General features: G+C 34.8%; 1 protein-coding gene across 1 annotated transcript in view; it reads right to left on the bottom strand.

Moving 5' to 3' along the window:
- Nucleotides 1–27995, bottom strand: part of LOC145666858 (cilia- and flagella-associated protein 58-like) — a 68372-nt gene that overhangs the window by 8909 nt on the left and 31468 nt on the right. Inside the window, exons 9-14 of the mRNA XM_081734438.1 lie at nucleotides 23944–24139; nucleotides 22978–23086; nucleotides 10134–10312; nucleotides 4024–4196; nucleotides 2199–2361; nucleotides 175–399 (exon numbers count right to left, since the gene is read on the bottom strand). Of these exons, the coding sequence (XP_081590564.1) occupies nucleotides 175–399; nucleotides 2199–2361; nucleotides 4024–4196; nucleotides 10134–10312; nucleotides 22978–23086; nucleotides 23944–24139 (1045 nt within the window). The remainder of the gene's footprint in view (nucleotides 1–174; nucleotides 400–2198; nucleotides 2362–4023; nucleotides 4197–10133; nucleotides 10313–22977; nucleotides 23087–23943; nucleotides 24140–27995) is intronic.

Here is a 27995-nt window from a genome sequence, read left to right as displayed (position 1 = left end):
TAGGGATCAGTTCTCATATTATGCATCTTCCTTAGTGTGAAGAGCAAACAAAGGGAAGTTCAGTTAATAATTTAATTTCCAATAACCTATTGAATAAAACTGCAGTATGAAACTATAAACAATATTATAGTAATATACTGTTTTAATATGAAATAGACCAAGTTAACCACTTACCTTCATTTGTTGACTTCGTTCTTGTAAGGCTTTTTGGGCATGCTGTAATTTTAGTGCCATTTCAGGCCCAGGTTGTCTTGCCATTACTTGTCGTAATTCGAGATACAATCTCTCTGCTTCTCGTAACTGGTTTTCTCTTTCAACAGCTGTAGCTGATTGCTGTAGCAGGCGCTTCTGCAGCAATTGTATTTTCTGTATTAATTCATATGTATCTGGATCAGTCCCCTACAAATACAGGGAAAAATGTGTGTAAGAGCATAGGTGTTTGTCTTAATCTTATGGTATGTATAATTTTAAACTAACTGTAGTTTAGAGAATACAGAATCTGAAGACTGAGCCTCTCTTCAATCTTAGGATTGCTTATTTCATTAAATAATCTTTTCGACTGGAAGTCAAATATACTATGTAAATCTAATGATTAGTCTTTGGTGAAAACACTATAGAGTTTTAAAAACTTTCATTTCATTTTATACACCATATGATGCAGTTTTGTTTCTCAAAAATCCGTCATGTTATTTTCGTAACATATGATTGAAGAAATCCATGCATTAGATTTTCCTGAGGAACTTTAAGTCTTCTTTAGTAAATAGGTCATTATTTAATTAAGTTGATTGTAGACTTGATTCAATATAGCCAAAACTACAGTGAGACCTCTCTGGGGCAACCGCTTAAAATTTTTAACCAAAACCAATCCTTTACAGGGATCTTAAAGAGTTCAATAATTTACCAAGGAATTTCAAATTACAGATTAAAACTCGAAATAGAGGGACTGCAATGGAATTATAATTTATCGTGTTTTCTGTCGCTCATTGTTTAGAAGAGTTTTATACTAGAGGAGTGAAGTTGAGAGGGAGTTAGAATATGCTGTAAAGGGAAGAATATACACCATGTAAAGGGAAGAAAAATCATTACATGGTCACCGCAGTTGGTTTTATTTGTAGGATTGTATTAATCAATTTTTGAGAGCTCTTAGAGTTGCTTTTTTTTTCCTTCTTTCTTTACGTTGAATGTCATTTCATTACAAAGAAATTTTCGTGTCAAAAGTAAGGTTGTTGATTGTCTTGAGGTATATCGTTTAGAAATGCAGCATCAGAACTTTCATGCGTACATGAAGATCTGCATAATCTTTAAACCCTACTGCACACCAATTATTTTTAACTTTCACAGATCACTGACCTCATGTTTGTAGTAAAATAGTCGTTTGCAGATAAGAAAACTAATATTTTCTGACAAAAATCATGACTTCTGACCGCGAGAAAAGAGTAGTTCTAGTAAAAGATGAAAGTAGAATTCCATTCTGGTGAAAATCGGTCACGATCGGAGATGGTCGGCTTAAAGATATGATTATTCAGAACTGTATTATTCATGAAGGAAATTATCATCTGTAATGAAAATGTATTCTAGGAGAAGAAGAGTTTAAAAATATGTCAGAAATGTAGTACCTCAGGAATCCCTAAAACTCAAGTCTGTGTATATACTCATTATACTGCTAGAGTTTCATTCACATCAGTCTGTCCAAACAGTGCAACGACACTTCCGAACGAAGTTCAACAAAGATCACCCAACTGCCAAGTCCATTTGGCGATGGCATGCACAGTTTACAGATCCAGGATGACTCTGTAAGGGGAAGTTAACTGGTCGGCCTACAGTGAAAAACAGTTGAGTGCGTGCGAGCGAGTTTTACACGAAGCGGACGGAAGTCGACGAACAGAGAAAGCAGAGAGCTGAAGATCCACAACCTACTGTTTGGACGACCTTACGGAAACAATTGAAGCAGAAGCCTTATTGCTTGCAATTGCTACAAGCCCGACGCCTGATGACAAAGTCAGACGCTTTGAATTTTCGACACAGTTGCAACAGCTTACGGAAGAAGATTGGTTTTGTGAGAAACTCATCTTAAGTGATAAAGCACTGAAAGTAAAAATTCTATTTTATTTATTATTATCTTTCCTGCTCTAGATTCCTGTTAAGACGGATGCTTTCATGTGTTCATCTTTATTTATAATGCTATTTAAAGTGCTTACCTCAAGTCTTCTCCAACGATGAACATTGAGTGGATTCTGCAGTTCTTCTTCCAGTGCTCGACATTTAACTCGCTCTTGCGTCAAATCTTTTTGTAGGTGATAAATTTCTTGTCTAAGATTGCCCATATTGCTAACACTCTTTGCTAGTAATTTCTTCTCCTGACTGTTAGAGAGAAAGAAAATGATATTAATGATAAGGAACTACTAGAGAACAAAATCCTTTCTAGTCTATGATGAAGTTATTGTGTATAAAACACATTACAGTGAACAAAAATAATAATCAATCACTCAAACGCATCACTAATACGGCGCACAATTTTATACTACATACAGACAATTGTATGGCGGATAGTTGAATTTTTACATTATTATTATCAGATTTGTGTTGTTGGATATTAATGGTAACCATTTTGAGCATATACTTTCATTATCCTTGATGTATAAAGATTCACAAAATTAGTAAATTTAACCACATACGTTGTAGATGAACATTCACTCTTCACTCGATTAGACATGCGAAATAAGGCATAGTTACGCTAAGTATACAGCAAGCAATACGAATTTTGCAGGAAAGACTGATATATAAGTATATACATACATATTAAAGTCAAGATGTCATTCCTTATAACGGGGTTGTACTAATTTGTTTTAATTATCCAAACGTAAGTTCTTCGCATAATGAAAATAGATTTATGGGAAATATCTAAAAGGTGTATGTGAATCTCATTTTTTAATAGGATGCACATTTCAATTGAAATGGGGTGGTGAGAATCCAGCTCAACCAAAGAGATATTCACTAATTTCTCTCTCTAACCGCCTCCGTGTGATTTCCTCTTCCTCTGTTGTTCAAAGTCTATCGTTGGACGTAGCATACACGGTTTTCATTCATAAGTTTGTTTTTTTTCTCACTGGCATTGTATAGTTCATGTTAGAAACAATGGAATAACAATTAAAAATGGGTAATATTTATAATATTAAAGAATTCATTGTTGCGGCGTGAAATATATATATATATATATATATATATATATATATATATATTGTATAAATTCTGAACTCCCTCTATCCCTTTACTATATAAACATTTTAAGAAACTGGTATGATAAAAAAGAAGACCCTTCGTGTTAGGTGCACTTCCCATGTATAAAAATTCATGTCAAACTGTTCAGCCGATCAGTTGTGATGCGATCACGCACAAGATTATATTCATTTTTATTAATATAGGTGACGTAAATAATATTAATAAAAGACTGACGGGTGGATTGTATTTATAACCCATATTTTTTGTCTTTCTTCATTGGTGGACACACATCATGTGCGTGGGTTTTCTCGGGGTTTTCCTGTTTCCTCCCACTTTCTTCATTCCACCATTTCATTCATTTCTCATCTTCATCGTCTCCCTTAGTCTCGGTACATAATCGTGGGATGTTAAACTAAATATTTCATTTAATTTTTTTCTTTCTTTATTATGCAAAAACCATTGGAGCTTTAATATTTCAATCTTAATTAATTACAACAATCTTTCTCTCTGGTATGTAGGCTTTTATTTTTTCTTATTCGCTAATTCCGTCCACTTCTGCTTCAATCTACTTACAGCACAATATTTCCTACAACTTCGTCCATTAACATTTTGTTGCTATCTATGCTCTTTTATTATTTTTGGAAATAAACTGCAGTATTCAAGAATTCTGTAACCGAAGCATCTGGAAAAGTCAACTCATAAACATTCTTTATATATACCTCCTTACGTTACGTTATCTTTTACATGTAAGCCAACAACATTCATATATGAATTTTATAAACTATATATAAAGGTTTTGAATACCTTAGCCTCTTGATTTCTGTTTTCAAGATTCGTATATCATTCAGACGTTGATCGTACTGGGCTTCTCCTTTGTTAAGAGTGCTTTGAAGAATCTTTATCTTTTCATAAAGAAGTGAGAGCTCATCATTTCTTCTTACTAATTGTGTTCCCAGAATGTCTCTTTCATTCATAACCTGTAAAAATATATGAACATATTAGTACATTTCTGCACCTTCGTGGCCAAGGATTAGGATTAGAAATTAGATTTCTGGGCTTTCGGCATCTATGGCCATGTTAGTCAGTCACGTATAAAGGACATAGGCGTCTCTGGCGGGGGAGACGAGGGGGTCGCGTCCCCCCCCCAAATATTTTGAAGTACAAAATATTCAATATTTCATTCTAATTTAATTTATGTACTAACGACAGAATAACAAATAAATAAATAATAATAATTATATTTATTTGGAATATATTATTCAGGCTGTGGAACGATTATATCAGAGTTCTTGATATATCTTAGGGGATCCGTGAAGGTAAGCAGAAAGGTAACAAATGAAATCGAAGATAATAAATAGGTTGGGCTAGGTAGCACCATTTTAATCACTTTCTTCGATATCTCTCCCAAATTTTACATGCCAGAGACGCCAGTGATAAAGGATGACGTCCCTCGGCGATCACACTAGCCGGGGAATTGGGGGAAGAAAGAAATGAGGCCTAGGACCATTATGTTAGGTGCCATCCCGGCATTTGCGTGGTGTGAATGAGGAACACCTCACTCAGGATGGCTGGCCTGGAAAAGCTTTCACACTTTTTTCGACCGAGTGTCCCCACCTGAAATCGAACCCAGAACCGCTTGCATCAAAGGTAAGAGCGCTAGCGGCTACGCTACGCGAAACCACCGCTTCGTAGTCAAGTGGATAACGCACATTGTTCTAGGTTCAGTCCCAGCTGGGGTATCAAACTTCTACCAAAGTAGTGATTCAAATTAATGCTAGTAAAATTCTAATAATTGATTATTCGATTTTTTCAAATTTTTGGTTTGATTTGAGTTTAACGTCCAGGATTTTTCAAATGTTCGTTAATCGAATATTCAAACAAAATCCGTTATACGAATAATTATTCGAACAACTGTTCGAATAAGTAATAATTATTTGAATAATTGTCTAAAATATAAGATTCAACTCGGTGGAACTTACACATGAATATATTATACGCCGGCACCTGTAAACAAATAATAAAATCAAAACATTGTATGAAAATGTATATTCATACTTCTACTGTTATTTTTCAGTATTATACTATAAAATTTTGTCTGTTTAGCAGTTAGTAGTATTGTGATATCTTACAAGTTCAAGATATTGTTTTCTTGTGTCGTATAAACAAATAATCAATACGGTAACGTTATACTGTTATCATATATATATTAGTTCACATGTTTTCTAATAAAGGGTGAAAATAGAAGATTGTCAACAGGAACTGAAACATGACTACTATATTGTGGAAGAACTCGATTTTCGAGAATAATAATTTGTATATTTTAGATTTATTGTTATGTTTATGTCTCGAAATCGTTAAGTAAGGTTATGGGAATTTAATGTTGAATATGTAAAGTTAATGCAAGCTGCACAATCTCGCTAATAGTTGTGTCAGCAATTCATTGTAAACAGTTGTGTATAAGAATGTCATCGTAACGTGTCTGGCAATGTAGGAAGGAAATGTTGACAATGTGTCTTTCCTCACATTAGCCAGATTCTAGAAATTGTACAAAACGTGAATTTGTGGGATTTTATGAATTTCATGAGATTACGGATGTGCGGAGAATTGCTTAGAATCGGGAAGTCAGAACGTGTCGAGGGTTGCAGTTTTGAGTTTTGACACATGGAAGGAATTTGTCTCTCCATGTGAAAACGGTGTCGCACGTGCCACAGCAGACGGAAAAGCAGACGACGGTAGTTGGACCCCGCCAAACAAAACCACAGGACGAGAAGGTTTTGGGAGGAGTTCCTGAGAGTTCTAGAGAGAGTTCGAGAGGATCAGTTCCTGAGTTCTTGATGATTAGTTCTGAGAGTTCCAAGATTGTTCATTGACTTTGAAGATACTTGGGTTCGAGTCTGGAGAACCAAGTTACATTTAATTATCCACCAGATGATAGGAGAAAACAGTACGTTGTACTTCAACATATTCTAACGACGCAGAACTTCGAGGGAGATTTACATTGAGAGGCCCATTCCTCAATGCCCACTTTCATCGTCCAACAACAAGGAGCGTCAGCTTAAGGAGCAGAGTTCAACACCAGAACGACGTGGGACAGCAACAGATTTATCCAGGTATGTGTGACTCCGAGTCAGAATTCAAAGCTCAATACTTGATCGTACTATACCTTACTGGCAAATGACTCCGAATATCCGTTATAGCAAACATTCAGAAATCTCACAGTTCATACATCAGATTACAGAAATACATTGTTTTATGTTAAATGAAGTGGACGTATATTTATTTGTTTAATCCCCATACGAAAACCTCTTGCAAGTTAAGTTATAATTTACCCACTCATTCTAGATGGTGAGTGGAAGGCGCCTAGTAGCACTCATCTTTGCATCCCCAAATAGGCACTGAGTGGCTAGGTTGTCAATATAATAACCAGCTTTTAACTATAAGGTACCCCATAATGATGGGACAAATTTAAATACAAATATATGGAGTTACAATAATAACTTTTAATGCAAACTGTGGTGAATACTGCGTGACATACAAGGGTTTTGCTGCCTACATTAAATTTTGAAAATCATGTCCATCAAGTGGCCACCATTTCAACGAGAACATTCTTGGGTTCTGCCTTTAAGCTGCAGAATGGTGCGGTGAAACGTGTCAACTGAATGGCTACAATTTTCCATCTGATTTCTTTCTTTAGTACATCAGTTGTTCGTGGTTTGTTAGCGTATACTATCTCCTTCAGGTAACCTCAAAGGAAGTAGTCTGTCGGTGATAGATCTGGTGATCTTGTTGGTCAATTGATGTCACCAAATCGTGCAATGAGGCGACGTAGGAAGTGTTTGCGGAGAGTTGTCATAGGCTCGTGGTGTGTGACAGGTAGCGCCATCCTGTTGCATACACATTTCCGACAGACCACAATGTCCTAGCTCAGGGACGAGAAACGTATTGAACATTGAACTATTAACAGCAAATGGCAGAATTATATTTATCCTCAAAAATGTACGAACCGATGACGCATGAATCATCCACATCAAACGGTAACTTTGATACTATGTAACGGTTTCCGTGCACATTGCGAGAAACCTACTGTTTTGCTTATTAACGTTACCAGATAAGTGGAAATGGGCTTCAGCTGACGAGATTAGGTGCTCAAGGAATGTTTCGTCCTTGTTGGACTTATCCATGAGCGTATCACACAACGGTAGCAATTACTGTGTTACCTGTATCTTATGTGGATACAGGTGCAGGTCTTGTCTTATAATAAATTTTACTATGGATGCTGCTATAGAAAACATTTACTTCCTGAGACAATCGCCGGCAACTTCCTTGGACTTTGTTGCATGACGTTTGCAATAGTTGAATTGTGTCATGGGAACAAGACAGTCCAGACCGTCCAGGGGACTTTCTTCTATTGCCACTTCCTGTTTCTCGAAAGTTCCTCACTGCACTGAGGATCACTTTCTGGGATTGCATCGTGTTGATTGAAGAGTTGACCGAATTTGCTTTGTGCTGCAATGATCAAGTCTTGAGAAGCAGAGTACGCCTCTAAACCGTACGTAATTTCCTCTGGGGGTCCATGACATCATCAAGGATTGGACACATGCAACAATGACAAAATAAACGCACAAGGATTGGCTTTCAAGTACAGTAGCATACAAGTATTAATATATAACATTAATCATGTCCCTCCAAATTACAAATAAAATGTATCCCATCATTATGGAACATCCTATATTTCAACTACGATGTAAATGCTAATTAGGCTATTATCGGAATTGTGAAAATGTATTGTGTTACTGATTATTTAGACGTTCTGTGAAATATTGATAATTGGTGAGAAACCATTTAATAACTGTGGTGATGTTAAATAAATTCCGAAAGAAAGTTAATAATCCTGAGTCGGACTTCTCATTTAAAATAATTAGACCTTGTTTCAGCGTTTCTTGATGTTTGCTCTAGAAGAAGAAGGAAAAAAGGTTGGGGTTACAACTGTTATAATTGGATGGTCGTATCTCAAAATTCGTCAAGGTTAGAGCCATGAAATTTGGTATTTAGATTTGTCATTTAAAATAATTAAAGACGTGTTCCAGCGTTTTTTTTTTTTTTTTTTTTTTTTATATATATCTCCCCTCTAAGGGAAGAAAAACGAGTAGGGGTTGTAATTCTTAAAATAAGATGACCATATCTCGAAAACCCTTAAGCGTAGAAACATGCTAATTAAAGACGTGTCTCAGCATTTTTGATATTTTCATTAGAAGGGAAGAAAAAAGGGTCAGGGTTGCAATTGTTATAATAAGATAGCCATATCTCGAAGTCTCTTAAGATTACAGATATGTTAGGAATATGAGATGTGCGAGGCCGTAGGACGAGCAAATGCGGGGTCTGCGAGTGAAGTCCCCAGCTAGCCGAAAGCTAGTGTGCGACAGAATGCTAACCAAAGAAGAACAAATCGCTGTTTTTTCTGCCAGTCTGCGTGGAAGTGCGAGAGACTCCACCTGTTGATTTCGAAAACCCACCCGAAAAGGTTGACTATCAAGAACTTTTAGCATACTGGTAGTGTTACAGACGAAGAACATCCCGGAAGACTGTCCATAACGCCGGAAACTAAGTAAAATGACCACACATACTCCAACTGCATCTACCAGAAGGTTAAGCAGGAAGCTTGGTCTTTCCAAAAGCACTGTATGTAAAACTCTTGGTTGCAAATTGGACAAATGTGTATACCACATCCAGGTTGTACACAAGCTTGAAGTAGAGGATTATGCAGCTCAACAAACTATGTGTAATGACCTTCTACAGGCTGTGAAACATGATAATTTGATGGAGCACATCTTGTGTAGTAATGAGGCAATATTTCACACTACCACCTACGTAGAGAACGTATTTCGATCTGCCGTTGGATCTTGTGTTGTGTCTAGACATGGAAGGTCATCACCGTAAAATATTGAAATTTAACCTGCTGAAACCAGTAACTAGTAAATTCGTTTATGTCCAAAATGTATAGTGACTTTAGAGTAAGCCTGTATTGTGGCTTTTCAAGGGTAAACAAATCATGTCCAATTCTCTTGTTTTTTTTTTTTTTTTTTTTTTTTCATACTTTTGTTCAAAACTAGCGCAGTGAAGCTACGAGATGAAAATAAAATAATGAATAAATCAATCGAAAGGCAGCGAGCAGAACAACACTGATCACAGATCTTTCTCATTTTCTTTATGTCAACATACTACTATTTAAAAGTTCTTTTAAGTATAAAAGAATAAACAATAACCTATCTATATATTTAATGCCGAATTTCTTGGTTATTTATGAATCATATTGGTCTGCTCTGAGATCTTCTTCAACACTAATACTGGTTGTAGAATTCGATTTGCAGAGCGATGTTATGCACAAATAATCAAGAAATTTATCTCCGAATATAGCGGTAGGATATTGTTTATTCATTTGATATGTATTCTGTAGCATCCATCAGCAAATATTCTTTTAAATATAATTCATTTAACGAAACTTTTAAAGATTTACTCGTATAAAATCTTCGATTTTTTCCAGTAATTACATTCAATCATTAAATTGATATGTAAATAACTACAACCTTCACGATTTTTCGAAGGTTACAACATAAACATAGTATACATGATGATACTGATAAATCTGTAAAAGTTCCACTATTGAAACTATAAATTGTAATAGCACATTTTAGAGCATTTTTTTAACCTTCGAGATGTCAGATAAAATGCTATATAAAAGCTTCTTTAAAAAAATCCTAATATTTTACTTTAAAATTTTGAAACGTTGTGGTACAGCTGTTTCTTTTCGAAATGAAATATACAATACATACTATAAAAAAAAAAAAAAAAAAAAAAAAAAAAAAAAAAAAAAAAAATGCGACTTTTTTTACAATAATTATTAATAGAATAAATACCTGATCCATTTCCTTTCGTTGTCGATCTCTGTCATCGTCGGCATCTGCAATCAGTTTCTGAAGCCTTCGTTCCTCGTCTTGCATATCCAATATTTGTTCCTTCGTTGCTTTGATTTCATCCTCTAACGTTCTCATCTCTAGCTGAAGATTTTCTTTCTCACGCTCTAGCTTTTGGTAATCTATAAAAATATGTATTATTTAGAATTGTATCACATTCATATTCGAAAGACAATTACTAATTTATAGATAATTCATTTTATTGTGATCCAGTCTATTATAGTTTGTAATGCTTTTTAATTTTTTTCTAACTTTATATTATAATTAAAACATTAGCAACAATAGATGTATTAATTTGTGTTTTTAATATGATTATGAGATCTAACACGTAGGGGAAACTGTTGTACCATGGAACACTTTTTGCGTTTTCCAAGATATAATCTTACCAACAGTTATTTCTGCAATTCTATTGCAGCGCATTTAAACTTGGATGTTTTCTCAATGAAATTGTGTCATTATTTAAGTTTTTATTTCCGTTCTTCGTTATGTTTTTAAGCTTTCAAAAATTCCCAAGAAAGTGTTCCATGGTACAAATGCTCATGTACCTTGGAACACAGCCTCATGTACCTTGAAACATATATTTCTAATATGGTAATTCACAGAAATAAAGTCACAAATAATTATTCTAAGATTTATTTTGTATACCCAGATTTGTTGTTTTTGATATACAGAAGCGTATGAAAGAAAAGAATGGAAATTTTAATACTTACTCTAATCTCTATGAAGGCTTACTCTTACTCTATGAAGGCTTTTACCTTCATATTGAACCTAATATTAATCGGAAGGTTAACCTTATTTATTTATTTATTTATTGAAAAACTTCGTAAGCTTAGCAATAACTAAAGTATGAAAAGGACACTATGACAATATTCTATTTGTTAGTCTATTCTTAAAATCCTTAAGAAAAAAACAAAGAATAAAGGCTCTAAAACAGTTACAAAATTGATCATATGTTGAACATACTATTTTCTAATTCTTTGCACGTAAAGTAGACAGGCCTATCAGAAGATAACATATGGAATTACTAAATTAGGAAATATTGACTTATTCGTGGAAACAGTCTCGGCCTGCGTGATCTATTACTTATGTACCTCAATGTTGCTCAATTATACGAACCAAATCCACTTGAAACCACAATTGTTCAGACATTCTACTGGAGCCTATTGGCCGAACGGGTGGTAGCAGTTCCACTATAATATCAGATGCATTCACTTCAGACTGTCCTGCAAACTCTTCATAAAATTTATTTGCAGTACCTGAAATATGATTAAATAACTTGATTTTAAATTCGTTGTAATTAGATTCAACTGAACAAATCTTTCCTGTATAAAATTCAATGCTTCGTTTTTTTAAACTGCACCAACACATAGTCATCCAGATTGACATTATGGCTTCAATGCTTTCGTCTAATTCAACTTCTGTGTTCATCAGTTCTGCAAGCATAACATCACTATCATAATTTTCATACAGGCTTATGTTCTCAGATTCTTCATCAGATGTTTCGAAACTAATTTTTCTATCGGATTTGTTCTTTCCTTTTCTTTGGTGTTCTTGCTTCTTATTTCCTTTCTGTGTGGCTCTGTGCTCTTTCTTATCTTTCAATTCTTGCTTTGCAAGTGTGTTTCTTACTACACTACTTCTACCTGTGAGAGTCTTTCTTCGACATTTTGTACTTTGCGGAGTTTGTGCTTTCTGGTTTGAATGTACTTCCTCTTTAAAGACTGATGTAGAAGGCAAAACTTGCACGAGTTGCACAATTGTTTCGCTTCGTTCATGCAACAGAATGTTGTCCTTTTCACATATGTCATTTAGATGACAATCCGGCCGATGGTCTGTTAGTGAAGCTGGTAAAAAGTCTAACTCCAAGAAAATGATTGTATCTATGGGATAAATCCCTGAACAACGAAAACCACTGGTGATATTTGATATGCTGAAGGCACGCGCGGATAAATAATTCCCAACACTTCGGCCACAGCATAAATATCAAAATGTTTCTCCGGATTCTTCCGCAGTTTGGTTATAAAAACATTTTAAAGGACCGTAAACAGCCACATCCAGTGGTTGTAGTCCTGAAGTATGGGAATGGGGAGTCAGCATGACAACTCCAGCTTCAGCAGTCATCTCAACAGCCTCGACAGATAAGTGCGTTTCATGGTTATCGATGTTGCCATTGGACACATTTGTCATGTATGTAGTTAATCTCTCCCCTCCGTCCTCACATTTCACACTATACTCAAATGTTTCTTCTCTGACTGTCTAAAATATTTCAGATGTCGGGATAAAATAGCTAAAGACACTTGATAAACTTTGATAACTTCACGAATGGAAATACGCTTCCCAGGCTCGGAAATGACTGCTTTAATTGTGTTCTTGATTGAATTTGGGTTAATGGCAAGCCTTTTCTTTCCTATCTTGCCTCTTGGCATTTCGATAACTGCAACGATAATAAAAGAATGTTCAAAAAATACACTTGACAATGAGTTCATGTACCTTGGAACATGTTCCAAGGTACAAGATGTGTTTCTGTTTCATGGTACAAGAGGCTGTAGAAAATTACTAAAATGCCGCAATAATGATAACGCTACATTCAGCGTAGAAAAACAAGTCACAAAAATGCTCACCTAATCCCCCTGAACTAATAGATTATTACAGATTAAACAAACAACAAACAGTAATGACACTAAAAACCAATATTTAAATTTCTAAATAGTTCATTTTATCCCTCAAAAATTTTTTTTCACTTTCATAAATCACATATGCTTCTGAGCACAACGAAAGCCATGTTGGGACTGTCTGACAATGTCAAAGCATCATACAGTTCATTCAATCACCACAAGATAGTATAGCAACTCAGAAACATGCGAGTGTTCCAAGGTACACTATGCTCAAGGTACAACAGTTTCCCCTATATTGAGCAGGGCAGAGCTTAGTTTACTTTTTTGAGTATGTTTGACGAGTACTTGGGTGTGTATTTTCTATACCTATAATATCTATCTACTGATCAAAATATTACGAACAATTGTGATAAATTTGTGTGTGTTGTGTTGAGTTTGTGCATGAAATAAGTTATCAAAGATTGCTGCGTCATAAGCAGATGTGAAGTTTACACATTGAAAGTAACAATACATTATATTTGAAGAATGTATTTAATTACTTTATAGTAACATTAAACGCCACTTATGAATATTTGTCGTATGACTTATGAAAACTGAATTGAAAATGAAAAGGGTTCCGCTGTTGTTTATAGCTATTTAATATTGGGTTGAACCGGAAATCAAGAAGGTTTTTAACATCTTAATTATAAGGTAAGTGAGACATTTCTGTTATACCCTATACCCTAGAGGACATCATGTATTGTCTGATGCCAGATGATACGAGAACGAGATAATGCACGGTAGTCGTCATTACCCTGACCAGTGGACTGAACTATTCACACCAGTGCGACCGTTTTCGCGATCGCAGGACGTCTCACTTTTTGCCTACGGTCTTCGAACATGAATGAAAGGCAACTACACGTCTCTGTGAAGTTAATCTGAATAAAGAAATTGCTGCAGTTATTCAAGCCAATTGGGTTGTACTACGCTGATGTATATAAACTTGACTACAGGATGCTCGATACAATCGAGAGTTTTAAGGATGGACACTCAGACCAATACTGTAATGTATCATATGTGCCCTCCCATGGATTCCCAGCAAACAAAAAGCTGAATGAAATGTAGAATACCGCAATATATATACGGTATAAATTATATTAATTAAACTTATACCTACCTAAGCACCCGACCACTAGATAATAGTAATATTTACCATGGACGTTTCAACGAGACTTGCCACATTCATCAGTACAACTCTGTACGAAATCAATGTTGCTTGAAGACTTACATTATCAGTAACTTTCCTGCATTCTACAAACAATTTAAAGCTGAGCTATTTATTATTATTATTAAGATTGCTTTAAGGTTTATGACCGGAAGTAAACCTCGAACTTCTTGTAAGCCTCTATTTAAATTTCTTGAAATCTTACCTCTTCCATATTTATATATATATGAACTTCTAAAATTTGTAAGAAAAGATATACAGCTAGGTACAAGCAGCTTCCGGTTGAACTCAGATATTCATATGCACAGTACAAGACAAGCGTGGGATCTTCATGTAGAGTCTTCACGTTTAAAAGTGCATAAGAATAGTACATTTCCTATGGCAGTGAATATTTATAACAAGCTTCCTTCCACTTTAAAAAACAAAACATCCGGTTTCAATAAAGCAATCATGTATAAATACTACCTACCCGCAAGGGCGCCGATTTCTCTGTAAATTTGGAAGGGCTCATTCAGATGCAGAAGGTATATATATATGAAGATTTTAAGACAAATTGCACTCAAATTATGCCAAATATTGTACACTCATAAATACAATAGGGGCCCCACATGAGCTTTGGGGGTCCCCCTCGGCCCCCATGCTTACTCGAGCACTGCTTCTGTTCTGTAGAAGAATATCTCGCAAATCCATAATCAGTTATATCAAAAAATGTCTAGTAAATAAGGTTTAAAGTATATAAATATTTGCATATCTATAATGTAAGGTTTTATTAGCTGTTATTAACTGTTATGTTGTTTTACATCGTTGTATGTAAATTAGAATAATGAAAAACTGTACCTCTTTTACTTCAATTGACACTAATTTAATATTGCATGTAGATTTAAATGTATAAATATGTACACATTCAATGTTCTTGTGACGTGTCCAACTCATACGTTCACGTTGTGAACAATTTGTATAAAAAAGGATGAAAATAAATACAACACAATACAATACAATACTGAAGAAAAAAGAAAAAAACATGATGGCAAGCAATTGTTATTCTGAATTACATCTTCCAAACTGCTTTGTGGTTTTCTGTATGACAGTATTAGGGTTCGATTCCTGGTACGTTCCCGTGAGAAAACCATATATTACAGTCCTGGGTTCGATTCTCGTCTGTCCCTGTCTGTTCTCTATATATAGCAGTACTGGGTTCGATCCAGGTACGTCTCACTCCCTATCGGGATAAACCCTTTTGTTACTGTACGTGGTTCGTGTCCTACGGTCCCAAAATGGGCTTACGCATTTACTATGGTCTGGGGTTCGATTCTCCACCGCTCGAATGTCTTCTTTAGCATTATCTAGTGGGTTTGATCGACCATTGCAACTGACCATATAGCCGTCGGACAACAGGTTCAGAGTTCGGTCAGAACGTTACGGGAAACCGGCACAAAGTTAACTCTAATTGTATTCTATAGCGCTAATGCAATTTATTAATGTATGTATTACTAAGTTGCATAGGCGCTAATCACTCGTGCTGCAAAGAAAAATTAATTAGATTATTTCTTAAAATAAACATATGTAAATTTAAACCATGATTATTATGTTGAAAGGATACTCGAATTTCTATCTTTACTTTTAATTCACAACACTAAAACTTTATGAACATATAATACATAAACAGTGGCACTTCACTTTTAATAACCAATAATGTAGGCCCATTTAATACGAAAAACGCGGATGTCGCGGTAGACACGAATTACTCGTTATATTTCGTCACATGGTTGATTTTGTTATTCACTAGCACTGTTTACTCACTGTGACAATTGAAAAGGAATTGCCATTGGCGGCTCCTGAGGGTATGTCCAGAAGGTTGCGGGTTGGTTTCTTCTCATCTTCTTTAAGGCGAATTGTACTGCATGCCGTTCTCCAATTCCATACTGTTAAAATAACATTCAGTCGCACTTAACAAAATATTACTTGACGTTTCTCATGCTTTATAATTGTTCGTTCTGGTTTCTAAGTAAGAGTTTACTAAACGTATGTAACAAATACTTCATTTTTGTTGTATGTTTGTACCAGCTAATTCGTTCGTGGTTGCTTCCCCGTGTACGTAAGTCAGACTAAAGCACCTTTTCTTTCCGTCTCGTCTGGTTGCTAGGCAAAAGAATTGGTTTGCTACGCAGTTTGGTGATGTCAAGAGCTAAAAATAGCTATGACAGCCCATAGACAGGAATGTTTTGAGACGACGTTTGTCCATTGTGCTGAATTTTAGCTCCTTATATGGGAAGGAGAGAGGAAGTCTGCGATCTCTGTGGCAATTGAGACGCACAAACATATATGCACATTCGTTTGTTGGCTGAGAGAAAAATTCTTGGAAGCACTATTAAGCGAGGTTCATTTGAAAAGTTAAAAATTTCTTCTTAAAAATTGACTGAGCCAAACCGTATAGTTACATTGGCGCTCGGCAGGACATTTGTTTTGAGGGAGAGAGAAAAAACAAATAGAACCCTGCAACACTGATCACTTCACTAGTGTCACCAAATTTCTTCCATTGGTCTTCAAAGGGTTAACATCACTTAACTCTTCTCGTGACGATATAACGAAAAATTTTCAAAGTCCTTTCGGAAATACGGTAACGAACACGTGGGCCATACGAAACGAAATTCGGATTACGGTTGGGCCATAATTTCAATAAAGTTTATCAATGTCTTTCATTATCTTATTATCTGTTATTTCAAAATATTTAAGTGCCATAATTTCAAACACATCAAAACATGAACAAAATTATTGTTATTTTCCTTTAAAATAACATGTTTAATAATTGGAGTAATTAATCACTGGCATTGTTTACCATTAAACACAAAACGTTACAAGTATATTAAATAATCATTGTAACCTAAAATATTTACTAATGTAGTGCCTTATACTCTTAAATGTACCTTGAATTAATTATCTAACTATTATCGAAAACCATTCATTTTCAATATTTACTTTCATTGAAAACAACTTCTAATATTCTTGAAAACTAATACAATGACTGTATATCTGCTTTCATTTATCAATATTATTATTAGTAGTATTCTTATTTCAATTCTCATTGCTACTATAAATCAAATATATAGCACACAAATTAAATTCAAGTATCAGCACACGTAAATATTTTTAAAATATTGGTTACAGTATGAAAATTTTTACTTAAATCTACAACAGCACTCAATATCATAATATTTACATTTATTACATTCCGGTTAAATATTAACCAAGAATGGACTGAGCAGTGGATGGTTTGTCAAACCATTACACTTTTCAAAGTGTCTGCCCTCCGAAATTTCGAAGATACCTACCCACATTAAAATGTCATTTATTTCCATCCCCGAAGCAAAGTGAAAAGATAGTATATTTGGTTAAAATTTAAAAAATAATATAGAAGGGACTAATAAGAAAATTGCCTACTCCGGGCATTACATAATATGAGTAACCCATAATATTGGAGGAACCTTTGCTTCAATGTCTTCAAGTACTACTTGAAATATTTTCGTATTCAACGAAAAAATTACTACAAAGTGAATGCAACAATAGTTGCTAACAATTAACATGTACACAACTTACTTGATACTTACTTATAATAGGATGTCTCATTACATTTTCTTTTCATTAATCGACGCGTCATGAAGGTGGGTACAGGTGACTACTATAATTTACCACACCAAAATTCAAGTATCCTCAGCTGATTAGTAATCCCAGAGGCATACTGATTGGTTAAAACGAATAAATTGATATAACATATCGTAAGTATACATTACTATTAATTAACGCATGGTTGTTATTTAAAAATTGAAATTTTCATTGCATTAATTTAAAATGTGCTTATTCAGGTTTATTACCGAATGATTTCTCACCAAAATATTTAAATTTGTGATTCAAAACATTTTAATTTTGTAAAATTGCAACACTGTGATGAAATATTTTGTATAAATTTTATACATCTTCACCATTTAAATTTATTTCTGTTCACTGTATTTGAGAATTTTCACTACGCAAATTTACTCTTGCACTTCGAAAGAAACACTATATTTCTATAATTCGAAAACTAAGATTTTGTTGTGAATGCGTTAACGAAAAAATATGCGATTACAAGTGATTTCATGTTATGTATATCTCAAATATCAAAATTTTAAAAATGGTATCTCTAATCCAACTTTTTTTTTTTTTTTTTTTTTGTTAAAATATCAAAGCCATTGCAAGTGTCGGTTTCATGCAGTACAAGCAGTCCGGCTTAACAAAGTTTCGTTTATCCTACACCTACTCGAGGCTTTTTCAACACAAAAACAATTTTCAAAGGTTTCATTTGCCAATAAACAACTAGCATGAATGGTTTCTCAGCATGTGTGACTGCTGCATAGCACAAGAAATTGACTAACTTATCGCTACTTGAGTTGCATTTACTTTTCATTTGTGATAATTTTCGATGTGCACCAATTTTACTATACTTAGGTTGAACACTAGATTGCTTTTTTCTTTTCACTAGGTTTTTCCATTTACCTGTATGCTTAGCTTTTGTTAGGACGTCACGATCAGCTGATAGCACATCACTGACAACAATTGGCGATCGACATTTAATTTTCCTATTACGTTCACTTTCAGATCGCTTAAACGTAAAAAATACATTCACCTGATTACCACATTCTTCCTGAAAAGGTTCGTGATTTTTATTTGCAGGTGATGAGTGGTCAGCACCTGACCCCTTCACTACGTCATGGATCGCTAAGTTACTAGTGTGATTGGATTTAAAATTTTGATCACCTTGGTGCGACAACACAATTTGACATTTACAGCTACTTGTCTGAGCATTGGAGCGACTGTAATGTTTATTTCTCAAAAAACATTTACGAACATACTTGGAAAATTTTGAAAAACAATACAGCATACGTTTAACTCTTTTTAGTTTCCGTCTGACTTTACGTACTTTCTTTTTATATTGCCGGTGCTTTTTGCCATATTGAACCTGTGAACTATATTTTCTTGCCCTTTGACAAACAACATTTCGTAATTTAGTAAAATTATCTTGACAGGTTTTTAATTTCTTTTCCCACGTTATTGAGTTATGTTCATTACCATTAGGCCTACCTGGCGTAAAGCCGTTTGTACTATCTTCTAAATACACAATTAAAGTGCAAGTAACTATGCAAAAGGTGACATAATTCATTTGTCCTATCTGTATACTTTTAACTTTCAACTCACAGCTTAAAGAACTACTATTCTCTTGACAAATCTCTACAACCCTAACAGACACAAAAAATAAACAAGTTTTGAGAAACGGAACGCATTCTAATTTACTGGTTAGCAAGGTGCCATAGAGGCGATTTTCCTCTAATAAACATACACTACAAGATTGCGTGGGCAGGCCGCTTTTGCCTTCATCCTCAACACAATTTATTACAACTCTAGTAAACCTTTCTGTAGTGAAGCACGCATCGCATCCATGAATGCATTTTTTTGTTCCTTTACAAAACAAACAAATGACAGCTGGGACAGCTGATCGCTCGCTCACACACGGAGCTACGCTAGACGTGATCGGCTTAGTTGGTAGGGTTTGCAAGACAGCTGGGTTGTTATTCTTTTTTCTTTCTACAAAACTATTCGACAGAGACAAAACAAACTCTTTGGCTTGGCCTAACTCAATGTTAACGTGATTAACAACAGGAATGATTTGTTTTTCTATCTTTAATTCACACTCAGATATTTCTTTAACCTGTTCAAATTCATTGTCAAGAAATTCAATATTAGCTTGATTTACTACAATAGGTGGTGACTGAGACCTAACACATGGCAAAATTGTACAAGTTTCAACACATTCATTTTTCACTGTTCGTGCGTATGCTTTCTGAGCTACGGGGGCAAAGTCCCACAAAATACCTTCAAACTCACGTTCAACAAATTCTAAATTACTTTCAGCAAGTTCTGTTTTTAATGGTACTATTTTTCTTTGACAATTTTCGTAATTTTGAGTATTTTCTAACTCATTAACCTTTACAAAAGGATGCGTAAAAGTTGCAGTTTCGAGAGGATCAGCAAACCTAACCCGTTTTGGTGGTACAACTTGACAATTTATTTTCTGATTATCGCTGGAATCCCTGTTACAACTAACATTGTATTGCTTTGAATATCTTTTATATATTCTTTCAGCTAATCTTTCTTTTGCAGTACGTACAATGTCTGAATTTTCATAGTGAACTTTCAATTTACCTTTAATGTCTGACAAGGAAATAAATTCTGATTCAAGAATACATTCATCTTTGACCTTTCGATAAAAATCAGATTTGCGTATTTCATGCATTTTAGCAACAATTTTATCTTCAATTTCGGCCCTATACTCTATGTTCCTTTTCAAAAGAGATTTTGCAATTTCCTGTTTAGCTCTTTTACGAATTTTGCAAACTTCTTGGTCTACTTTTAAGGCATTTTCGACTTCTGACAATGTAAAAGGTTCTTTTCTATATCTGAACTGACTTTCTACTATCAAGTACTCTGTTTCTTTCCATATTTTTCGCATTTCATGCAAGACAGGAATTATTTCTCTATTTACGGACATGATGATTAATTTACTAATGCCAGAACAACAAAATTAAATAGCACTAATAAGGCACTACAATTTACCTAATCAATAAAATACAATTAACGCTGCTTTTATGCGGTTTTACCGAACGTTCCTGTGATATCGGGCGCCATATTATGACAGTATCAGGGTTCGAACCTTATTGGTCCCTGTTCGGGAAGCCATATTTGCAGTCCTGGGTTCGATTCTCGTCTGTCCCTGTCTGTTCTCTATATATAGCAGTACTGGGTTCGATCCAGGTACGTCTCACTCCCTATCGGGATAAACCCTTTTGTTACTGTACGTGGTTCGTGTCCTACGGTCCCAAAATGGGCTTACGCATTTACTATGGTCTGGGGTTCGATTCTCCACCGCTCGAATGTCTTCTTTAGCATTATCTAGTGGGTTTGATCGACCATTGCAACTGACCATATAGCCGTCGGACAACAGGTTCAGAGTTCGGTCAGAACGTTACGGGAAACCGGCACAAAGTTAACTCTAATTGTATTCTATAGCGCTAATGCAATTTATTAATGTATGTATTACTAAGTTGCATAGGCGCTAATCACTCGTGCTGCAAAGAAAAATTAATTAGATTATTTCTTAAAATAAACATATGTAAATTTAAACCATGATTATTATGTTGAAAGGATACTCGAATTTCTATCTTTACTTTTAATTCACAACACTAAAACTTTATGAACATATAATACATAAACAGTGGCACTTCACTTTTAATAACCAATAATGTAGGCCCATTTAATACGAAAAACGCGGATGTCGCGGTAGACACGAATTACTCGTTATATTTCGTCACATGGTTGATTTTGTTATTCACTAGCACTGTTTACTCACTGTGACAATTGAAAAGGAATTGCCATTGGCGGCTCCTGAGGGTATGTCCAGAAGGTTGCGGGTTGGTTTCTTCTCATCTTCTTTAAGGCGAATTGTACTGCATGCCGTTCTCCAATTCCATACTGTTAAAATAACATTCAGTCGCACTTAACAAAATATTACTTGACGTTTCTCATGCTTTATAATTGTTCGTTCTGGTTTCTAAGTAAGAGTTTACTAAACGTATGTAACAAATACTTCATTTTTGTTGTATGTTTGTACCAGCTAATTCGTTCGTGGTTGCTTCCCCGTGTACGTAAGTCAGACTAAAGCACCTTTTCTTTCCGTCTCGTCTGGTTGCTAGGCAAAAGAATTGGTTTGCTACGCAGTTTGGTGATGTCAAGAGCTAAAAATAGCTATGACAGCCCATAGACAGGAATGTTTTGAGACGACGTTTGTCCATTGTGCTGAATTTTAGCTCCTTATATGGGAAGGAGAGAGGAAGTCTGCGATCTCTGTGGCAATTGAGACGCACAAACATATATGCACATTCGTTTGTTGGCTGAGAGAAAAATTCTTGGAAGCACTATTAAGCGAGGTTCATTTGAAAAGTTAAAAATTTCTTCTTAAAAATTGACTGAGCCAAACCGTATAGTTACATCTGGCACATTTATAAAATATGTCAATTTCATATCTCGGAGTTTGAATTCAGGTAAAGAAAAACCAACATAAATATAGAAAGAAGGAGACCTGGAACAATGCTTCATTAACCCATTAAGATTTTCTATCTTTCTTACAGTAATAAAAAGATAGCTCAGCTTTAAATTGTTCTTACAGTGCAGAAAAGTTACCGATAATGTAAGTCTTCAAACAATCTGTAATTACTGCGACAAATCGTCGTTGAAAGGTTTACGGTCAAGATTACCATTGTCTATCGGTCAAGATTACCATTGTCTATGTGGGTCGAAACTTGATTAATATTATACATGCATCTTATGAACTCATTACAAATGTGAATTATACTCTTATCAAATAATTATGCTACAGAAAAATCCTCGGAAATATTAATAATTGTTGGTATGCGAACGTGAGAGATCTTTTTATAATGTATTAAAATGACCATAACACATGAAGAGTTCAGCTTATGAATATAAACAGATAATAATAATAATAATAATAATAATAATAATAATAATAATAATAATAATAATAATAATAATAATAATAATAATAATAATAATAAACGAAGTAACTTGACACTGTGTCACTATTTGGAAGATTCTGAACAAATTAAATTTTAAAGATCTACTTAACAAACCTAACCTGGGGTATGTGTGTGATCGTTTAATCGGAGAAACAAGACAGTGGTGCCTTCCATAGGTCTTCTAGCTCGATAAATTTGTAATAATATAAGTTAAACCTAGAATTTTGTATACTAAAGTTTTATTATTAAATCTTCAAATTTTCATTACAGATAGTCATAATAACTACAAATCTAAGAACGGTTATTTTATATCTGAAAATATGACACACAATGAAAACTACAATTCTTACTTGATTCTTCCTTATTCAATTGACTTTCCTTAGCAGCTATCTCGTCCTTCAGCTGTTCAATTTGATGCGACATTACTTTTAACTTCTGCTTCAATTCAACTATCTCATCCTATGGAAAAAAATGGTATGTACATAAAAACAGAACATTTTGTTAATTATTTTAAAGAATTTTTTGACGATAATTTGCAAGTTACAAAATATATCTGTAGATATATTTATCAAGAATAAAAAATACGAAAAAGTATTTTCTATTTTTCTAAGGGATATATTTTTTAAGACTTTTTTTATGCGAGAGAAAATCATGTAAATGGAAAATAGTCAAACAAATTTTTAGTGTTGTTCATTTGCTTTCTTTTAGTAGCTGTTATCAGCAATAATAAAAAAGAATCTCCTGGTTATAGCATACAGCATATATATACAGGGGGTTTCAAAACAACACCGACAACGTTTGGGAGGTGATTCCTGACACCAAGATAAGACAAAAAGTATAGACCAACCTGGGTGCACAAATGCTTCCTTTCGGAATTATAGGCTGCAGAAAACATGAAAAAATGAACTTTACAAGTCCAGAGCTCCAAAACTGTGAGATCTACCGTAGTCGGGTCAAGACTTCACTTAGGAACTAATATGTGCCCTATCCAAAAATACATGTTTCAGAATCCTGTGGTATTCACACAACAATTCTTATAGAGAGAGTTTGGCTAAGGGCATATAATTTGAAGTACTCACCAACTACCTCTGTAAAAACTGTTGTAGAATTGTTTTCTGCAGCCTATAACTCTGAAAGGAAGCATTTGTGCAGCCAAGTTGGTCTATACTTTTTGTGTTATATTGGTGTCATGCATCACCTCTGAAACGTTGTCGGTGTTGTTTTGAAACACCCTGTATATCTCAACCATATTATTTTGCATATTAATGGTACTGATAATGATCGTCATTATCTTAACTACGTGATTGATGTCTTACCTGGGCTTCTATAAGATTTTTGCTGAAAGTATTTCTGTCAGTTCGAACAGCCTCAAACATATTTTGTTGTTGCTGTAGTTTGCTTTCCAATTCTAGAATCCGTTTCTGAGAATCCATTATTTCCATTTGCTTGAGCTTCATATACTCATTTGCTTCATTGACTTTTGTAATTAGGTCGCTCTTGTCATTAATATATCTAAAAAGAATCACAGATAAGATGAGTAAAAGTTGTAGTTTGTTAAATATTATCTCCCAAGCTTAGTAACGATATGAAAAAAAAAAAAAAAACTATCTATAAAGGATGGAAGATAAACGTACTGTTGATTAAGATATTAAAAGCAAATACAGGAGGAATACCTTACATAATACAATTGATAAGTTCCAGAAAAACGTCCGCGCCATGCAAAACCACGTTGTTTGAGGTCTATTGAATTTGTCTATTACAGAAATTATATAGTGAACCGTCATAGGAACGTACGCAGGAATTTATTTTTGGAAAGAGTCCAAAGCTTTGGAAGGGTCCAAATTCAAAATGAGGATAAATTATATTAAAATTTGTAAAAGCATCCCTAATTAGAGTTACAGAATAGTCGGGATATTGACGTACGTTCTTGGATAGGCTGGTTACAAACTCCTCAGACGGCTTATGAACAATATTTCGGGATACGAACATACACAAACGAGTGTACCCAAAATTCCACAGACATCGTAATGCTTTTGCGCAGTTGCTGTAAACATTAGCTATCAAAGTGCTAAAAAGAAAAAAAAAAAGCTTTGTATCCTTTTTATCTTTAAAAAGGATAATGATATTTTCATTCTATGTTCATTGCAGAAAACACTAAACATGTAAAAAAAAAAAAAAAAAAGTTCCATACTTCTGTGGTTAGAACGAATTAATTGTATTTACTTTAAAATCAACGAACATGCAATTTACGAACAGCGATGCGGAACGGATGAAGTTCATTTCTTAACTTCTGAGTACACTATATACGTATATATAATATACGAAAAAACCCTTTTAAATACGCAAAAGTTGTAACAAAAATATATACGTACGTAGTTCTTCAATTGTAAATGAAAAAATGTAATTTTTCATTTTATCACCCCATGGTTATGCTCTGCAGGTTAGAAGAGACGAAGTATTATTAAAAGTGAATGATTATGAAAGGAACTGATGGAATGAGAAAGTGGGAGGAAATGGAAGAATCTCTAGGAAACCCATGGACATGATACAGTCCATCATAAACTCACATGACCTGAGATCGAACCAGAGACTCCCTCACTGTATGATTGTTCTGCCACTGAGTTACCGTGCCTTCTATTCTTCAATTGTAGTTAATATTGTCATATCAGAAGCCAATACTCGATTCGACTCTCATAATGTTTCCATCTATAAATGCATAGTGCTATTGCTTTTGTCATCTTTTCTAAAAAGAATTGAATTGATAAACCTAATATCAGTTCGTAAATAGGGGCGTTCCATATTGATTGTTATTGACCTCACCGCGACCGTAAAAACAAAGGAGGGTGTTAAGTTCTTCAGGCCTTCTGCACATACTCTCCGTCTACCTGGATGCACAGTTGCAATTGTTGTAGAAGTATTTTGATTACCTGGTCCAACCACATTTTCGGAGTGGTGTGGACCCACTCGTGGACAACTGTATGTAATGCTTATGAATCAGAAAACGACTGCCTCGGCAGAGGATGTTTAATTTTGTCAAAAGTGCGTAATCCGAAGGGGCTAAATCAGGGGAAAACGGTGGATGATGCAACACTGTGAATCCCAATTCCTGAAGGGTTCTCATTGTCTGTGCAAATGTGTGCGCATAATGGAAACAGATGTTTAGCTCATTTTTCTGGTCGTCGTTGTCTCAATTACTCGACGTAGTACGCGAACGAGTTTAAGTGTGTCTCACTGTTTACTCTACCATGCGATGGAAGCCAATCGACGAGCAGAATTCCCTTTGCATCCCAAAACACAGAAGCCAATTGTTTTCCACATTACAATGACATTCTTAGGCCATGGGTTTCCCGCATGCTCCCAATGCATCGATTTTCTTTTTCTTCTTCTTTATTCTTTGTGTGCGTGCGTTTGTGTGGTGTTTCATAACTAAAAAACAAAAAAAAAACAAAAAAAAAAAGGATTCATCCTGCATTACCAAACGAGCTGAAAACCATTCTGCATTTACATCATGTAAGGTCAATAGGTCTTTGGGACATTGCATTTCTGTTTGAGATTAGTCAGTGAGGCACCCAAAATGCACACACTTTCTTCATCTTCAGATTCTGTGTCACAATGCAGCAGGTTGTTGTCCTTCTCAAATCTGTCATCATTCTGTAAATCATCATCAGTCACATGCCTATCACTCATTGTGGGGTCGCTCACTTTCTGAATCATCACTGGGGTTCGCAATTCACGACTTGGAGTTGCTGCACCATACTGCTTGGAGGTACTGATGAATTAACTCTGCAGACACATTTTCCTTTCACAGGAAACACGTTGTCCACCTTTGACCGTGATAGTCACTTTCCATGTTGTCTCTCACACACTCCACTCAAACACTACTCACTTGTCCGCAACACACCAACACTGTGTCACACAATGCATGTCGTGTGACGCTATGTGTCAGTAGGAATATGAAATGTGGCCGACACAAAGTTCAAGGTCACCTCTGTCAGAAGCAGTTATCATTTCATTTCTCAGGACACAAATATTTTCACACGAGGTATAGACTCTATCAATATGAAACGATCTAAATACAAAATATCAGTGTTAGAGCAAAAAGCGCGTTGTGTAAGTTATTCCTGTAAATACTATGTTTTTTCTAAGTTTCGCATCTCAAGATTCTGCCCCTTAAGCTTAAGAAGATGATAAAAAATGTATGATTATAATGAAATGAATGGTAAGAGGAAAATACACATTACCTATGGTATATGCGGAATTTGAATTCGCAACAGACAAGTCTTGCGATGACCAGCTGCCTTAAACTGTCCGACCATGACAGCCGGCAACAAGTAATAATGTTTCTATACATCGCTCGGAATTAACTTTTACAAATAAGAGATTAATTTGAGTAACAATAGCTCAGTGTATTTTAATAGTATACTGAAATATACTATCTTGTATAGAAATTCTCAATATTTCTTGTATGATTATTTGTATTTTGTGATGTATCTATATACAGGGTGTTCCAAAACAACACCGACAACGTTTGGGAGGTGATTCCTGACACCAAGATAAGAAAAGTATAGACCATTCTGGGTGCACAAATGCTTCCTTTCGGAGTTATAGGCCGCTAAAAACATGAAAAAAAATGAACTTTAAAGGTCCATAGCTCCAAAACTATGGGATGTACCGTAGTCGGGTCAAGACTTCACTTAGGAACTAGTATGTGCCCTATCCAAATATCCATGTTTCAGAATCCTGCGGTACTTCGTAACAATTTTTATAGGGGCAGTTGGATAGTACTTCAAATTATATGACCGTAGCCAAACTTCCTATATAAATATTCTTCATGAGTATCTTAGGATTCTGAAACATGTATTTTTGGATAGGGCACATATTAGTTCCTAAGTGAAATTTTAACCCGACTACGGTAGATTCTATAGTTTTGGAGCTATGAACCTTTAAAGTTCATTTTCTCATGTTTTCGGCAGCCTATAACTCCGAAAGGAAGCATTTGTGCACCCAGGATGGTCTATACTTTTTGTCATATCTTGGTATCAGGAACCACCTCCCAAACGTTGTCGGTGTTGTTTTGAAACACCCTGTATATGTATTATATATATATATATATATAAAATAACACAAATTCTGACCAAAGCATATATTAACTAATAAATAATAGCGTTACCGTTTCGGCAAATTAACTTTGCCTTCATCAGACACATTATCTGACACTTTGTCTGATGAAGGCAAAGTTAATTTGCCGAAACTGTAGCGCTATTATTTATTAGTTAATATATGCTTTGGTCAGAATTTGTCTGTTATTTTATATAAGAAGTTCCAAAGCTAGAATGAGTGGCATTTATATATATATGTAATAATTGTT

The sequence above is a fragment of the Thermobia domestica genome, chromosome 12 (assembly GCF_964235325.1).
Source record: "Thermobia domestica chromosome 12, izTheDome1.hap1.1, whole genome shotgun sequence".
In the NCBI taxonomy this organism is placed as follows: domain Eukaryota; kingdom Metazoa; phylum Arthropoda; class Insecta; order Zygentoma; family Lepismatidae; genus Thermobia; species Thermobia domestica.
Note: the sequence above shows the minus strand (reverse complement) of the source record. Positions and strands in the feature narration are given on the sequence as shown.